The sequence below is a fragment of the Actinia tenebrosa genome, unplaced genomic scaffold (assembly GCF_029948245.1).
Source record: "Actinia tenebrosa isolate PJP-AT-01 unplaced genomic scaffold, QUT_ActTen_1.0 PGA_scaffold0__85_contigs__length_37466705, whole genome shotgun sequence".
NCBI classification, from domain to species: domain Eukaryota; kingdom Metazoa; phylum Cnidaria; class Anthozoa; order Actiniaria; family Actiniidae; genus Actinia; species Actinia tenebrosa.
Genome location: NW_028292569.1, coordinates 10952852 through 10971300, shown reverse-complemented (window position 1 = coordinate 10971300; position 18449 = coordinate 10952852). Strand labels below are relative to the sequence as shown.

Here is an 18449-nt window from a genome sequence, read left to right as displayed (position 1 = left end):
GTTTTTTTCCTTGAACCCTTCATGCATGAAACGATGAAACAAGTTGTGTAAGGATCTTAAGTCAAGCGCTAACCGACAGATGGAACCCTGAAACAACCTCTGGGCTGATCTGGGTCAGGACACTCATAACTCTCAGGTTAAACCCTGAACTGAACCTCTGGGGCGCTGATCGAAGTCAGGGCACGGCTAGCTAACAGGTTAAAACCTGAAAATGACAAATCTGGGATGAAGATCGGCCTCCTTTTGTATTACTTTTCTTTTGTTTTTGTTTTTTTTGTTTTTTTGTTTGTTTTTGTTTTTGTTTTTTTGCTTGTTTGGTTTTTTTTGTTTTTTTGTTTTTTTGTTGTTTTTTTTTTTTGACAAAAATATAAGAACAAAAGAACCGACATTATACATTTACGATTTCGCTACAAAAAAAAAAAAAAAAAAAAAAAAAGAGAAAATTTAATACCGTCTAAAAATCCGCCATTTTGTTTTTACCAAGGGGGCCCCTGGCGCTCTTGGTCCCCCTTGCTAGACCTTTGCTCTGATTTGCCCCCCCTCCCCTCCTCCCCCCCCCCCCCCCCCCCCTCCCCAAAAAAAACAACAACGGCCAACTGCTCCTTCCGTATTACTTTTGTTTGTTTAATTGTTTTTTTGTTGTTTTTTGACATAAACATAAAAACTAGCATTACGTTTTACGGTACTATGTTTCGTTTTAAAGAAATTGAAATTACCGGATAAAATCTAAAAAGCCGCCATATTGTTGCTTTGCTACGCTTTTGTTCTGATTGGTTACCGGTTTTCATACTAAATACTTCACTAGCGAAGCATGTTCCGCAAGGATAGTAATAATAGCCAATTAATTACATTTGTTGTCTTTTTTGTGTAAATAGACTGGACGTTTTAAGCGTCAAACAAGGAAACAAAAATCATGTCGTAACCAGGAATATAATATTCAAAAAGTCCAATGATTACTGGGAGTGGGATCGGTTCATGAGGTCAAATGTCGCACTTTCCAGAACCTTCTGTGACAGTTCCACTGGGATCTTGCAAATTAAGTGTAATATACAATTAAAAGACCAGGAGTAAAGATATCGATAGTGGCAAGATCAAGGCAGCCTTTGTCAGCAGAAAGCCTGGGCCGGGTTCAACGAAGATAGGATAGTACTATCTGATAGGTAAATACTTATCCAGTGGGTAAGTTGATGCTCAGTGTTACCTAATAAATTTATCCACTGATGGATAGCGCTATCCATGCTTCGTACAACCGGGCCTAAGTGTACAAAAAGTGCCATTACGAATTACACCATTTAAACCATCTGGTCGGAAATTTATTTGCTAATGGTAAGAAAAGAGCGCGAAACTTTCACTCCCTACAAATGGTACACGCTTCTAGCTAGCACACAATTCAATCAGAAGACCGCGAGTCTTTCGGAACTTTCCAAACAAATGGTATATCTAGTATTTTTATAGTTTCTCTATTTTAGTATTCATACTCTTTCTATCGTTATTATTTAATCTCTTCAACATCATTATCTATACATTATTATTAAGTTATAGGTTTATATAGTTTCTGTTTAGGAGGACCCTCGTGTAAACCACTTGATTGTGATCTGGGTACACCTACTTGAAAGAACGTTGTCATACGAAAATAGAACATTAGTGATTTAGTGGGATAGGAATTATATCAAAAAAAAAACAACAAAAGAAGATCACTGAAGCTGAACTTTTTCTTTTGTCTTTTAATGTATTCCATTCTCACTATATTACTAACTTTCTAATGTCGAATGACAAAGTTCTTGCAAGTAGGTGTACATTGTAGGTGTATGTAATAAAAGTGAAAATAGAACCAAAATACAAGCACTCTACGTTTTATCTCACATTTGTAACTGAACTTGTGCTCACATCTATGTGCTAGCAAATTTAGCTTTTACCAAAATATGTAACAGATAACAGAGAGGGAGGAGACGCAATGGTCTTTAAAACCCATCCGTAATATTGGGGGAGATCATATAAGTACAAAGCTCGCTCAACAGTCTTTTTCCTTAAGAGCTGCATTTGACATTTGGAACTCTATCCCAAAAGTATTACACAGATAAGCTCAGTCAAACTCTTTAAAAAACTCTCTTAAGAGTAGCTAGTGGTAACTAGTAGAGTACTAGCGTGGACTGCGTCGGTGTTTCTGAATAAAACAGTAGGAACTTGTAGATAACTTGGATCACCGTAAAAAGCTTTGCCGGAAACTGACGTTTTGGACGTTAGTTCTTCGTCAGTCCCCGGCCCATGGGATGAATTCATCCCATGGGGACTGACGAAGGACTAACGTCCACGGAATGGTTGGCTGATTAGTTTGTCCATTTAATACTTTAATAAGTAATAATACATAGTAGTAATAATATTAATATACTAAGTAGATTGTAATTAATCGTATGACATAGCTTTTATTATCCACTAAACATTATGACAGAATTACTTAAAAAGCCTTTATAGCTAAAATTTATATACCTAAGCACATACATGTATTTGTAAAGGAGCTCTTAAAGTTTGTAAGCTTTGTAAATTGAATTTGAAAAGCCCTTCCGGTTCAGGAAGATCCAATAAAGGTATTGCAATATTTAGTTTAATCCTGAGTTTACCATTACTAAACTAAAAAGTTATCATATCTTATTTTATTATTTTTACACAAGTGTATATAATAAATCCGACGTGCTCATTGGTTACATTTTACGTCTTATGCTGCTATAGTCACCTACATGTGAATATATCGCGCACGCTCGATTGCCGATTTGTGCCGCTTGCAAAGATAAATAACATTTGAAAATACGACACAAACTCTCTCTCCGTTATTTACTGAATTCACTTTTGTTAAAATGAATACTAAAACAATTATTCGCGACAGGCTCAGTGATCAATATAGGGAATATTTATTTCGCCGCTCGAAGACTCGCGCCTCGGTAAATATTCCACGATAGTCACTTCGCTTTCGGCGAATAATTGTTAATTAGTAAATTTTAGGTTTGAATATAGAGTTTCGCGCTGTGATTGGTCGAGCGACCAGTGAGACGATAATTACCGCTGGAGCGGTGATTATGAGGTTTTCCAAAGTTTTCCAGATTGGAAGTAATACTAAAACGTGTTTTTTTAATTCTGAATTTCAATTTTTCTTTGTTTTTCAAGTCTAAAATTATACTAAAACTAAAATTATTCCCCTCAGGCTCAGTGATTATAAGTAATATTTTTCGAGGTTGCCAATTGGGTTAATAGTTAACTGACAATTGGCCAAAAAATAGTAGTTAACTGACAAATAACCTAAAATTAATAGTTTTCACAGTTAACTGATGTTTTCATTATTGTGGTTAATATTATGGTAAGTGCTCGCAAAATCATTACAGTTAACTGACATTCGATCCAAAAATTAGTAGTTAACTGACAATTCTCATTGGTCGAGAAACTACAACTTGCAATCAGCAGGCGCCAGCGATTTTTCAGCGGTCGATTGTTATATCTGTAGGCAGTTATCTGCAAAAACGAGCCTCGAAGGTCAGCGGACGGTGGAAACTTTTTAAAATATTAAGTTCATCATAAAGTTTCTATCTTCGTATTATCAGTTAATCTATTTGAACAATGTAGAATAAAACATTAGCTAAATTCGGTTTTGATGATATCCGGAATAGACCAGTTTCAAGTTTCAAATTCTCGCTGTGTTCCTTGATTACAGACTCTGGGTTAGTCTCGAATCAGTGTCTAAATATTCACAAATTCCCCAACGGTAAAGAAAAGGTAGCACAACTTTAACAATACAAACACTTTGAAATTCCACGGACCTTGACTGGAACACGTGAATATTCTATACAAAATCGAGGCTAACCTTAAGTAAATGAGTCTTTTATCAAGAAACACAGCGTGATTTGGAACTCGAAGCCGGTCTATTATCATTGTCTCTGCAAATGTTATCTTTCGGCCAATAACACTTACTTGGACATTAATAATTTTAGATGTCATCAAAACTTCATCCAATAATTTTACCTTCGTTTCGATTGGCCGAGACAACTGCAAATAACTGCCTGCAAATAATATTCTGCTCATGCGCATTATGATGCAAAGCCGTTTTGCTGCAAATGATAGTTTGCTCATGCGCAGTAACGATTCATTTGTCAACATAGCTCGCTTCCTTGTTACATGGTATGTTTGATAGTTGGCAAAAAGAGCCAAATCGAAAAGATAGAACGGAATTATAACTTGAATGATAAAACAATTATTGAACTCGATAATCACAATATATCGTGATTTGTTAGTGTTTCGCAATAGCAATTGACCTTTTCGGCGCTAGCCGTCACGGGGTATAAATTGTTTTAGATTGTGTTACGTTCACCAAAAAGTTCGGACATTGTTCTCGAATTTCCGTACAAATGTACTGACTCTAAATGAACTATTTATTTAGTTAATGTTTAGCTAGTTCTCTAAATACAAGTAAATAATTATTTTTCTAGCTTGATTGAAGCTTTTCTTACTGTGTTAAGATAGCTAACCAAAGATATCTACTTAAATTTTTTCTTTAAAGTAAGTCAATTTGTATGGAAATCCGAGAACGATGTCCAAACTTTTTGGAGACCGTAACACAATCCAAGCTAGCGCCAAAAAGGTGAATTATTTGCATCTGCATAATTGCTTGCATGGTCGCCACTAACAAATGACGGATATTTTACTCCTATAATTTACACCTATAGGATTCATCCTCGCCCATTATGTCAGATATTAAGTCTCGACTTTAATATTCTCCAATATATAATGGGCTTGGATGAATCCATTAAGTGCCTATAATATCCCGATAAATACAAACATTGATAGTAACTCTCTATAAGCACACCTGGAAGCATAATAGAGGATTACAGTTGTGAACTTCATGCACGGCCGGGTATTGGAGCTGGAGGTTGTGGTTGGTACATATAGTAGGGAGGGCTTAAGATATACAAGTTTAGATAACTATGTCGGTAGAGTGCAGGAAGTACAGATTGTGACTTCACCTTTTGATGTATAGGTAAGTGAACGAACTCGAGAAAGGTTATCCTAGATGGAGAGGATGTTGAGGTCCAGCAAGAGAGCATCAATATCAGAGAAACTTCTTAATGACGCGCGCGCCATGTAAATTCCCGGTAGGGCTATTTTTGGTAACCGGATGCAGTTTCAATTTTGCCTTGCGTCTTCAACTTGCGCACGCGCTCTCTTTGCATTTATCGTTTTGATCACTAAAAACGAAACGGAAATAGCGTGCGCTCGCCAGTTGATGACGCACGGGAGTAGGGTAAGGCGAAATGTGAACTGCATCCCTCTCTTATTTATGCTCCCTTTTTTCCCTTGAGTAACTCAAGCCAGTGCCAGTAGCGCAAAGCACACGAGGGGTGCTATAAGTACTACAATCTTCAGGTCCGATTTCGTTGTAGCGCCTGAAATTGAAAAAAAAAAAAGATTAAAAAGAAGCTATATAAGCATACGATATTCATTCAGAGCGGTTATCTTTTGGAAATCATGCGGAGGAAACAGGTTTAGTCAGTCCCGCCTGAAACGTCTTCCCTAGGAACAAAGCAGTTCTCTCCCTCGATTAAAGTCTTCTGATAAAGGAAATGTCTAATTTGATTTACGTTATTATGGAGACGGCATGAACAATAGTATACTTACTGTTGGGTTTTGTGGTGACCGATTTTGCGGTTGGGTTAACCGTCACTGACCCTGATAATAAAATATTAAGTTAATAAGTGGATAGATAGCAGCACAGCACAGCACAGCACAGCACAGCACAGCACAGCACAGCACAGCACAGCACAGCACAGCACAGCACAGCACAGCACAGCACAGCACAGCACAGCACAGCACAGCACAGCACAGCACAGCACAGCACAGCACAGCACAGCACAGCACAGCACAGCACAGCACAGCAATTATTGGATCCCCTTACATATACCTGTTATATCAACCTTGAATACGAAGAATATGGCTGTCTAATATGGCTGTCTATTCAATGGCGGCCTCTAGCTGTCAATCATTGGATTGGTTCAGGCGGACCGCGAAGCACGTCCGAAAGTAAGTGAGTTGGGGGGATTGGGGGGATTTGAAAATTAGACAAACTATCCGATCATAAACAAAAAGCTATAAAAAAAAGGGCAATTGAATAGTTTCAGTCACGTGAACTTCACAAAATGTGGGGGCTATAAGCCTATGTTTGAATCCCATGTCTAATTCATAAACTTCCATTTTCCCAGCCCAAAAAAGGACTAGGCAAATCCCAGCTCCCATGCATGTTACCCCTTCAGGGCCCTCCACCTATAGTAGTTTTCAATATCGATCTCTTCGTTTTTCATCAATTTATTGTAAAATATCTTATATATACTTACTAGGGGAAACTTTGACTTGATATATTATAGGATCTTCTTTATTGTATCTCCCTTCCAGCTGAACGTCGGTGTAGAAGTTCTTTGGATCTTCATTGGTGAAATTTAGCAATACCATTGCTGATATTCCTTGCTCCAGATTCTCTTTGGTTGGGGGTTTCATCCGAGAATAAAGAGACTTGCACACTATTTTACTGTCATGTTTTGGCGGGTATTTCCTCGTCAAGACAATACAGGGATACCATCTGGTAGGATTGATCCAAATTCCCCATTCCAACCTATCTATCTTTCCTGTTCCAGGGCTTATAAGGTCCCATACAAAAGTAACGGCGTCACCTTCAGTAGCATCTAGTGACTTCAGCACTGGGGAACCTGCAAAAATTGGTAAAAGAGTTCCAAAGTTTGAATAACTAGTGTAAGTAAAATGAAAAGCACAGGTAAGGATGACTCGTTCCCAATGGAAACAAATTTTATATTTTACTGAATGTGGCAACCTCATTCGTCGTCTCAGATGAATCCAAAAGAAGTGGTGCCGGTGTTATCAGTTTAATATCATAAATAAAAGACCTTTCCCGGTTTCACTTGCGTGACCACGAAACAATTACTCCAATTCGAGGCTAGACTTGAATGTATAATGTAAGTGTATAATGTATAGGCTAGCAGTAAATGTATAAATATATCAAGTTCAGCCTCGCCTTGGAACCATTGTTTCGTGGTCGGCAAGCGAATCCGGGAAATATCTATTTACGATATTTTTTCTCATTCTCTCGTTCTCTAGCCACGTCGAAAGCCATTATACATAGCTTTCTATAGATTTCATAGACTTTTAAAAACAAACTATCTTGGTTGCGAGGCCAGCGGGACTGAAAATTCAAAAAATATTTCATTTCCATTTTCTTGTTAGCCTCGAACACCTGGCATAATGTTAAAAAGGATCGGATCTATTATTTATTCGCATTTTCTTCAATTAAGAGGATGTACAGCAACCAAATCCACCCCCTCCTCAGATCCGTTAATTAAGTTACTTCCAAAGAAGTGGAATTGTTTTTTCTATAGCACTAAGCAACAGAAACCTACAGAACTTGTGTTTTATGTTTGCAATGACCAAGCCAAACTCTTGGAAATATTTTCAAAATACATAATGTCTTTCAATTTTTACTTCAATGTATTTTTCAAGAATTTATATTCACTGTGACAATGTTATATTGTATAGTGTATATACGATTACTGTTCTATAAAGTTTCTACCGACCATAAGCTTTCAAATAAATATTTGTTACAAATTTATGAGGATTAACTTATTCATACTGACAAGACTGGTAGAACAGTTATTTTTTTCTGGAGCAATACTGTTTCAGAAAGCTTTTGTATTGGTTATATAGGCTATTCAGGTTATTATTATTGGTTATATAGGCTATTATTTATTTTAGTATGATCCTTATGATTAAAGAAATAGCGAAGAACCTCGTCCGAGACAGGCAGGTGATAAATACATTCTTAACTCTTTTCTTGTCGAATAAGTTCTGATATTTTTGGTCGATTAATTAAAAAGATCGAAAGAAATCTGCTCAACTTAATAAAAAGTTAGTTTGTAAAAGATTTTCAGTATATAGTCATATGTCATTAATCGTTTACGCCATTACTGACTCAAGAAAAACATCTCGAGTCATCTAGTCCTAGCTATAATAGATCTTCCTTTCTTGCATGCCTGTTATTTCTTCAGAAATTGGCAACTGCCGGTGTGATTCCCTACCTAGCTTAAGCTACAAGTGCACTCACGACTGAATAGCATATACCAAAGTTGAAGACTGCCTGCGTGATATCAATAGCTGGATGTTGCAGAGCAATCTAAAATTAAACAACGGCAAGACCGAGTTATTGATCCTACACTCAAAGCATCGACCAATGCCACCACTAAAGTGTATTGTAGTTGGTGATGCATCTGTCAACTCCACTGATGATGCACAAAACATTGGTGTCGTATTTGACACAACGGCGAAACTTGAGAAACATATTAATGACATTCGTAGAGTTTCATTTTTTCATATTAGAAACATTTCTCGTTATCAGAAGATACCTTAGCTTTGAGTCTGCAAAGACATTAGTCCACGTATTCGTTACATCTCGTATTGATAATAACAATGCATTATTATATGGATGAGTACCAGATTATTTGATTAAGCGTATTCAACATGTGCTTAACACTCCTGCAAGACTAGTAACAATTAACATGTAACATAATATAACGCCTATTCTTTATGAGCTACATTGGCTCCCAGTAGAGCATCGCATCAAATCTAGGATTTTACTATATACTTATAAAATAATCAAGGATGCTACACCTGAATACTTAATGTCCTCTTAAACCATTATGTACCTAAAGTAACGTAGTCTAAGATCACAGCATAAACTTCTCTTAGAGCAGCCAAGCTATAAACTTAAATATTATGGGCTACGTGCATTTTCTGTCTATGTATATTTAAGAGAGTTCTTACTTAGCTATTTTCAAAAAGAATCTAAAATCTTATTTTTTTTATTAAGGATGTCTTTAATTTGTAGCCCTTTCATATTTAGCATTTACGTATTAGGTATTTTCATAGTGTTTAAAGCATCCTTTTTATACATAGTCTATAGAGTATCAATATTATTTTATATTAGTTTTTAGATATTAGTTTTAGATCATTCGTTTCTTTTTAGATATTAGTAATTTAGAATTATAAATAGATATAGTTGTTGAATAGTATATATTATTTTTTATTCTATTCTATTTTATTTTATTTTTTTATTATGAATATCGTAAGTCCCATGCAAGTGCAGTTGGGCATATTGGAAAATGCGTTATATTAATAAAATTATTATTATTATTATTATCATTGTTATTATTATTATCATTATTATTATTACAGAGTTCGTAACCATCGATGTGGTCTATTCCTGGATATAATATAAATTTCAAAGTCAAAATATTCACAAATGCCGACGGTAAAGTAAAGAACGATAATTCGAAACTTGAATATGGAAATTTATAGTTTATTTTTGTTCACTTAATTAAAATTTCAAAAATGTATTCTTCTTGTAAGGAGCACGATCAGTACATTGGATAAACAGGATAAAAGCATAACAGTAGAAAGCATATAGATCCCCCTTATTAAAAGGGTACATATAACCAGTTCTATAGTATTCTTGGCTTTTCCATTTTAGAAAATTAGAAGTGATTTGTTATATTATCATCATTGCAGGTTTAAGTTAACCATGGCAATCGAATTGATTTTTTATTTTTTATTTTTACAAATATATCTTTTTGCACAATTCATTTCGAAACAAAAACTGTAGGTATTACCTCCACAATGTCATTTGGAATATCATTTGAGTAGTTTTTATTGAAAATCTATAAACTGTCTAGAGCTTTGAAATAGATTCTTTATATTCAAATGAAAAAAAGCTCAAAACACTCTGGTGGAAGGTATGCTTTTTGTCATTTGTCCACAGCAATGCTCAAAAATTCTGAGCCGACTGGTGGCAAAATTTAGCATATTATGCCAGAGAGCTTCTATCGAAGGATCTATAATGCTTGTTTAGTAAAAGAAAAGCATTTAATGGACTCGAAGGATTAAAAGTGTTAAAACCTTAAGCCGGTTTTAGCACTGCATTTACCAAAAACACGGAACCGCGTCTTCTCACACTGTTTTGTAATTACCATCGCAAGCGATCACTGAAAAAACCTTTATTTTGTTTATCCTTATCATAGTTAATAGAGGTGCCCCCCTATTGTGTTTTATGTTTGCACCAATGACCAAGCCAAACTCTTGGAAATATTTTCAAAATACATAATGTCTTTCAATTTTTACTTCAATTTGTTTAGCTTTCAAGAATTTATATTCACTGTGACCATGTTATATTGTATAGTGTATATACGATTACTGTTCTATGGAGTTTCTAACAAGTCATGAGGATTAACTTATTCATACTGACAAGACTGGTAGAACGGTTATTTCTTTCTGGAGCAATACTGATTCAGAAAGCTTTTGTATTGGTTATATAGGCTATTCACTGAAATTAGATTACCTGACTCAAACAATGTATAACGTTTGTGTACCGCGAAGAAGTTACCAGAGTCACCACAAACCGTATAGCACTTGTTTATTGTGTAGTAATGTAGTGTATTCGATCTAAAACATGCAGATCACATAGCTTAATATTTACGATTACAATCGTGTATAATGAATCATAAAATTCACACAACTTACATCTGTGGCGACTATATAAAGACATACTTCTTACACTTCCATAAAATTCCAATCATGTAAAGTACAGGTTAGCAATAACGTCTTGATAGTCCAGGTTAGCAAAATACGTGTCATACATTTTTGAAAACCAAAAAAACTGTGTCTTGATACTCATTTACATAAATCAATGTTATCATAACACGTGATAAAAGTCCACGTGACATAAGTCACACAATCAATGTTCAATAATTAGCATAAATTTAATCTAAACAGTTTGGAATAAATCATTCCTTGATTCTTTGTTTCCCCAGTTGACATTCGCGTTTCTTAGAACTCTAGAGCTGGCTAGTTAAATCGGTGACAAATTTCTGGGAATATTTTCGACGATTCCTTATGATTTCATTTTACGGTCATGTTGAAACTATCCGATTCTAGCAATTTTTTTCTGTGACAACAACTGCCGACTTGTGAACTTCTTCATATCACCTGACTAAGGTTAGTATGATCCTCGTCCAAGACAGGCAGGTGATAAATACATTCTTAACCCTTTTCTTGTCGAATAAGTTCTGATATTTTTGGTCGATTAAAAAAAAAGAGAAAGAAATCTGCTCAAATAAAAAGTTAGTTCGTAAAAGATTTTCAGTATATAGTCATATGAGTAGTATAGGGAATGGGGGTTCCAGCGCAATCTCAACACGGGGTAAGACCCGCGTCAAAAATCCACCTACGGACGACCCCCACTCCAAGTGTGGTTGAGGGCAACAGCGCACTTAAATATGTTAGTCTATATATGGAGTGCGAAGAATGTAAGAGAACTTTTAAGAAAGAAGCGGATTTGAAAAAGCATTTGAAAATGAAGACGAAGTGTATGAGCAGTTATGATTGTGGATGTGGTAAGAAGTTTGAGACTAAGGTTAAATTGTTTTGGCATTGTCAGGACTGTGAGTACGACTACGACGACCTAAAAAGTGCTTGGTATTAGGTATAAAATATTTCCTATTATATAGATGGAATCCCAAAGCAACTTCAGCACGGTGTCAATACCCGGTAACGGTGAGATTGACGTTAGACAGTTTTGGCGTCAGTCAGAAAGGAAGGTTAAAAGGACTCTCCGAAAAGGTATAGAAGAATTAGGAGCCCTGAAAGCGAGCATAATGGTAGAAGTAAGTTTGTCAAAAGACGAGGTAATGACGACAGCAATGTTGCGATCAAAGTCGTTAGTGATATTAGAATCCACGAATCTGGATAGGTCACTCAGTGAAGCCTTAGAAGCAATAATGGAGTCGCTGTCTAACTACACGAAAGAAGGATCGGGTTGGACAGTAGAGGAGGTTGAAGGAATAGAGATAAGTATAGCCAGGTACGTACCCATACGAGGGGGGAGTTACGTACCGCTACCAACGTGGGTAGAAAGGAAGAAGGCTATTGTAAACGTGAAGAATGAAGACAATCGATGCTTTATGTGGGCAATCAGGTCTGCACTGTATCCAGCAGAGAAGGATCCCTGTAGGACAAGTAAGTATCCCACAGATGATTTAGAGTGGGATGGTGTGGAATTTCCCATGCAGTTGATAGACATCCCCATATTTGAGGAAATAAACGATCTAGCAATTAACGTTTATGGAGTCAGAGAGCAGACGATAGTACCGTTAGTTCTGTCAAAAAGTAAAGGAGAGCGCGTACATTTATTCTACCACGGCGGACACTACTCATGGGTTAAACACATTAGCAGACTATTCTACAGACATACTAAGCACAAAGGCAAAAAGTACTTCTGCGACTGCTGCTTGCTGTCATTTACATCCTTAAATGCCCTAAAGAAACACGATGAGATCTGCCGCGGAGTCGAAGAAGTGGCGCAACGGATCCAGATACCCACCAACAAAGAGCTTTCATACGCAGACCATCAAAAGCAGATGCAAGTGCCTTACGTGATATATGCAGACTTCGAAGCGTTGATAACTAAGGAAGAGCAGAAACGTGGTGCCACGAATAAGGTAGGATTACACGAGATCTGCTCCTTTGGTTACATAGTAGTCAGATCAGACGGTAAAGCAAACCCTCCTGTGATTTACCGAGGTAAGAACGCAGCTAATGAGTTTCTAGAAGCATTGCGAGAAGAGGAGGGGGAGATTAGAGAACAATTAAGACGTCCAAAGAAGATGGTATTTACCAAAGAGAACCAGGAGGCTTTTACCAAGGCAAAGAAATGCCACATTTGCCAACATACGCTTCTCCAGTTTGGAAGACGAGCCAAGAAAGCGTGGGATGAAGATGGAAAGTATCTAGGAGAAGCTCATTTTAAATGCGGGAAGTATGCTAAGAAAGGTGAGAAGCCGGGAAAGCCCTCCACGCACTGCATTCACTGCCACAAAGCATTTGTTGAGGATTTCTATGTGGATAAGGTTAGGGATCACTGCCACATCACGGGTAAATACAGAGGAGCGGCTCATTGGAAATGCAATATAAACTTCAAAGTAAATCCAGACATGGAGATTCCGGTGTTCTTTCACAACCTCCGCGGTTACGACTCCCATTTGCTACTACAAGGAACAGACGGCTCCGACGTCAAATGCATACCCAACAACAAAGAGCGCTACATGTCCGTAACTGTGGGTAAGCTAAAGTTCTTAGATTCGCAGCAGTTTATGGCGGACTCCTTAGCAAACCTCGTAAAGTATAACACCAACTTTCCCATTTCCAGTCAATATGGCGCGGAAAGGAAAGGAGTCTACCCATACGAATACATGGATTCCTGGGATCGATTCAAAGAGTCCCTACCACCCAAAGATCGCTTCTACAGCACCCTAAACGAGTCCGGTATAAAGGATGAGGAGTACCAGCATGCGTTAGACGTGTGGGAAAAGTACTCCTGTGAGAACATGGGGGACTACCACGACATCTACCTAAGGTCTGACGTAGTGCTGCTTGCAGATGTTTTCCAAAGCTTCAGAAAGATGGCTATGGAATATTACGGATTGGATCCCGCTAATTTCTACACGGCTCCTGGGCTCAGCTGGAGTGCTTTGTTAAAGAAGACAAATGCGCAGTTGGATCTCCTAACGGAGTACGACATGTATCGGTTTATGGAAGACGGTATTCGTGGCGGCGTATGCGGACCCAGCCGACGTTACGCCCGCGCAAACAACCCCTTAGTAGAGCACGACCCAGAGAAACCAACCACATACATTTACTACCTGGATGCGAATAACCTTTATGGTTGGGCAATGTCACAGTACCTACCTGTGAGAGACTTCGAATGGGATCCAGTGAAGCCGATAGACTTCTACATGCAGGTAGGAAAGGAGGAAGACAAGGGTTACGTCTTAGAAGTGGATCTGGAGTACCCAGAGCGCCTGCACGACGAACACAATGAGTTCCCCTTAGCACCAGAAGCGATAGAGATACCATTTAAGCAGCTAAGTCCGCTGCAAAAGCAAATGTGCCCTGGTTACAAACCGTACAGGAAACTAACTATGAACCTGATGGATAAGAAGAAGTATGTGGTACATTACCGCAACCTGCAGTTCTACGTGCGACACGGAATGCGCGTAGAGAAGATCCACAGAGTCCTAAAATTCACGCAGGAACCCTGGATGCGCCCCTACATTCATACACATGAAAAGGGCAAACCTCTTACTAAACAAGCCCGTTTACACAGGCTTTACGGTGCTGGATCTATCGAAGCTGCTTATGTACGAGTTCTACTACGATAAGCTTAAGCCAAAGTACGGAGACCGCTGTCGCCTCCTGTACACAGACACCGACTCCCTAATTCTAGAAGTGCAAACGGAAGACGTTTACAAAGACTGCCTCCCCGACATAGACGAGTACGACACCAGCGGTTACCCGAAGGAGCACTTCCTTTACTCTGCGAAGAATAAGAAGGTAATTGGGAAGATGAAAGACGAAATGTTAGGAAAACCCATAGTAGAGTACGTGGGTCTGAAACCAAAGATGTACAGCGTGCTAAAGTTAGACGGCGTAGAAAAGAAAGCTAAAGGCGTAAAAAAGTACGTGGTTAAGAAGGACATTACGCACGAGTCCTACCTCAACGTATTACGAACACGCAAGGAACAGCGGCATAAGATGAACAGCCTGCGCAGCTATGGTCATCAGATACATAACGTCACGCAGGAGAAGGTGTCACTGTCTGCATTTGACGGTAAGCGATGGATGTGTGATGACGGAGTGCATACGATAGCATTCGGACATCACACGATAAGCAGTTCTTCCATGACGAACCCACGTGTGGGGCCATCGTGAAGATAATACAAGATGGGCTGACCCTTCTTAGCTATTACGCTTCGGATCTGGTAAGTTTCCAAAGACCAATTAGGATCCGTAGCTCTTTTGGATCCTCCTTCTAATTCACCCGGTCCGTAGAGATATCGGACCGTGACATTACCTAATTTTTTTTCATGGGGGAAGACCGCCCTTGAACTTCTGACGTAGGACTTGTGTTCCACGTGTTTCTTTTTTATGGTATCCTTGGGTTTTATTCCCGTAGCCCTCGCCGCCTCGTTGTTCAAAGCCGCGACGACCTGGGGGAGCCTCTGAGTCCATTCCCTGTTGCGCTTGGAGGGATCTTCCAGCTCTTTCCAATACTGGTATCCAAAGAGACGCTCAGCCAGGGTTTTATTGAATCTTTCGACAATGCTCTGACCCCTGTGGTACTCAGCTTCGGCTCTTCTAATTTTAGTGCTGTGGTCTTTCAGGGTCTTGGTAACCACGCCCATGAACTCTGTCCCCGCATCCACTTGCAGCAGCTTAGGCCATTTCAAGACGCGCTTATAAATCCTACCTAGGGCTTCTGCGACTTCCCCAGAATCCTTGCTGGTTATGGGTTCGGCGTCCTTGTATCTGCTTGCGATATCGACTACGGTCAAAGCGTATCTATAGGTCTTTTTTCTCACCTTATCGTGCGGTAAGAAAAGCAAATCCGCCTGATGAACTTCATTGGGGACATTTACGGTAAAGCTGGGCCTGGGAATGTACTTGGGCACGGGAAGATAAACCTGCCAGAGGGTTTGTTTTCTTAGCCAGTTCTTGGCCGTTTCATCTGATACCCTGGCCGCGGTCGCGAGTTTCTTGATGGCCGACGCTCCTTTCCAATAGCCTTCAGGCCCATAGTAAATCCTTTTGAGTTTGTCCTCTACGCGGCCCATTATATGAATTCCAAAACGAGATTGATCTTACGTCCGTTAAAATCCACCGTCTTTCCGTCCACTTTGATGGTGATGTTTATGCTTTCTACTAAATTAGACAAGTCATAGCTTAAAGAAATTGGAGTGTATTCTACCAGATCGAATGGATTACCTTTGGGTAGGAACTTAGACATAAGAGAAGACTTTTCTCCATTGTTGTAACTATGGACTAAATCGCAATAGACTTCGTAAGAGGATGCGACTTTCCATTTCACAGGTATGGCTGTGTCGGTAATTGTTTTGCCCGAGGCACATAATAAAGATCCCAATGGGTCAGACTTTCCAAAAGTCATTGAATAATTTGACATATTATGTTTGAGGGTCATTTCGTGCGGCAATCCTGTGGTGAGAGTATAACCGTGTTTTGCTAATTCCTTGGCCAGTGTGATTGGTGTATAATGTCCATCGGGCAGCAATACGGCTTGATAGTTAGATCCTCCTGTATGCTCAGTGACTATGCCCCTAATCAGGTTATACCAAGAATTGTACAAAGAGCAACTAACCAGCCTAACCTTATGGGCTGTGATGGGGGGATTCAAATAAGTGGTAAAGTTATTCTTGTCGCTTTCCAAAAAGACGATCATATATTACAGGGGACAAGTCCCCTTCTAGTGATCTGAGCTGCGCTCAGAGCAGATACGCCAAAGCCGCGCCTCCTGCCAGCCCTGCAACTCCTACGAAGACCAGCTCATTGTCTTTTTGTTTCTTAGAAGGCTGATAGTAATTCTTAAACTGGGGCTTTCTTAACCCCGTTAATGCCGCGGGGTGTGCTTGCGCATAAAGTTTGAAGGCGTAGTCTGTGTTTTCGAAGTTCTTATCCGCCTGCATTTTGTCTTGGTAGTTCTTGTCCAACCAATCCCTGTAAGCTTGTCTTTTTTCATTCCAAGCTGCAACGTCTCGCTGATATTTCTCCAGCGCTAAGTCGTGTCTCTTCCTTTCGGCGGCTAAATCTCTGCTTTTGTCGCCTCTGACTAATCTATCCAAATATTGACCACCATAATTAGCTCCAGTGAATGCTAAGGCTGCAATAACTCCACCTGCGACCACGCTAGCCATTATATATTAGAAAATCACACCGTAGGTAGGTACTTTTCCTTCCGTAGGTAATCCTTTACCATGATAGCCCCACCCACGGCAGCGGTCATCTTAGCAAAATTAGCGAAGCTCTTGCTTGGGTCTTCAGTAAAGTCTTCTTTGAGCACTTTCTTACCTACCCAACCAATACCCGCAACGATGGAAGTAATAATAGCTGCTTCTTCAACAGTTTTCAACAACGCGGTTGACATTATATTACAAAGCGAGAAGGAAAATCTAGGTCGCCGCGGGTGATAAATCTACTCCATTTCAGGGATCTTACTTTTTCTAACAGCCGGTTCCACAGGTGCGTGATATGTTGCGGCCTCCCACTTTACTTTTGGCTTCGTAGCCCGCCATTGTAAGTAGAGGCTGCCTGCTGCTATAGCGACTCCTAACGCGCCAATGACGTATCCCGGATTAATAAAGGATTCCTCTTCTTTTTCCTCCACCTTTTCTTCTTTCTTTGCTTTGTTCTTTTTATTCATCTCCGCGAGCTTCTTTCCGGCAGCAACTCTGCCTGGAGATTTAGCCTTGGTAATCTTGGTATCTTCTACGGGAGCCTTTTCTGGTTGTTCTTCGGTGCCACTCATCTTATATTAAGGGACTTGAAGGACTTGACAAGTAACTTGATGACGACTTGACAATGACTTGACAACGACTTGACTAAGTACTTGAGGTGACTTGACAACGACTTGACTAAGTACTTGAGGTGACTTGATCAGGTACCTCAGCAAGTGCTGCCTGGAAGACCTTTTCGACTTCTCTGTCCTTCTTGAAGTCCTTCCAAGAGGCACCAAAGGTGCCCGCAAGTTCCTTCAAGTCGACGTGCTGAGCTACGTGAAGTGCCGCAGAGGCGACTGCCATTAACTTACCGCACTTCAAAGACAACCACCCACAGGTTATCTTAAGTTCTTGGGCGATAACATAGTCCTCGCTTATGTCCTTCCGCAGTTGCTCCACGTCGTCTATGGGCAGTGCAAGTCCAAGTAATTTAGTCGCAAGTCGGATAGCGGAGTCTGCTACGGCGTCCGTGGTCTTACTTGCAAGGGCAGCCTCATACCTCTTATGGAACTTCTTGACTTCCTCTTCCGACAACTTATTAACCTGCTCATGGGTAAGTTCCTTGCCTATCATTTCTTTACACTTCCCAGAAGACACCAGGATGTTAAGTTGTTCCTTAAGGTTACTTTCGTCTAACTGCGCGGGGACTTCATCTAAGAGCTGCTCAATGTCCATATACATTAGGAATCATAGATTCCAACCGTGTAGGGAAACCTCAAAGAGAAGATCATCTTGGAATGTTGGTGCGTTTTTAGGTGCCGCATGTATTCATGCAACTGTTCCTTGGATATCTCGCCGCCGTAGTCGCTTAAGATGGTTTCCAGGTCAGACTTACTGGGCGTTTAGAAGACGACAAGCGATCCTATGTTTTCCCTAAAGGGCTTAGAGACACTGGTAAGCTGCTGGGAGAGCAACCAAACGCTAATATTGTCGTGTCTGCCGCTAAAGGCGAGCTTCACTAATTCGGAAGTTCGCCTTTTTACGTCGTCCCCGCAGGCGATGTCATCCAGT

General features: G+C 39.6%; 2 protein-coding genes across 5 annotated transcripts in view; one reads left to right on the top strand and one right to left on the bottom strand.

Moving 5' to 3' along the window:
* LOC116305217 (TNF receptor-associated factor 4) overlaps positions 1-2606 on the top strand; it is a 33080-nt gene extending 30474 nt beyond the window's left edge. For 2 of the 3 annotated variants that reach the window (XM_089030203.1, XM_089030198.1), the window contains one exon: positions 876-2606. In XM_089030203.1, coding sequence (XP_088886329.1) covers positions 876-1071 — 196 coding nt within the window. In that variant the 3' untranslated portion in view covers positions 1072-2606. Of the gene's footprint in view, positions 1-43; positions 403-875 lie in introns of those variants that run through there. The other variant, XM_089030200.1, reaches the window with a different exon arrangement.
* A 30-nt stretch (positions 2607-2636) lies between these two features.
* Positions 2637-18449, bottom strand: part of LOC148913465 (uncharacterized) — a 31404-nt gene continuing 15591 nt past the window's right edge. Inside the window, exons 1-4 of one of the 2 annotated variants that reach the window (XM_089030246.1) lie at positions 10615-11843; positions 6372-6740; positions 5659-5709; positions 2637-5426 (exon numbers count right to left, since the gene is read on the bottom strand). In XM_089030246.1, the coding sequence (XP_088886372.1) occupies positions 5347-5426; positions 5659-5709; positions 6372-6740; positions 10615-10639 (525 nt within the window). In that variant the 5' untranslated portion in view covers positions 10640-11843 and the 3' untranslated portion in view covers positions 2637-5346. Of the gene's footprint in view, positions 5427-5658; positions 5710-6371; positions 6741-10614; positions 11844-18449 lie in introns of those variants that run through there. The other variant, XM_089030238.1, reaches the window with a different exon arrangement.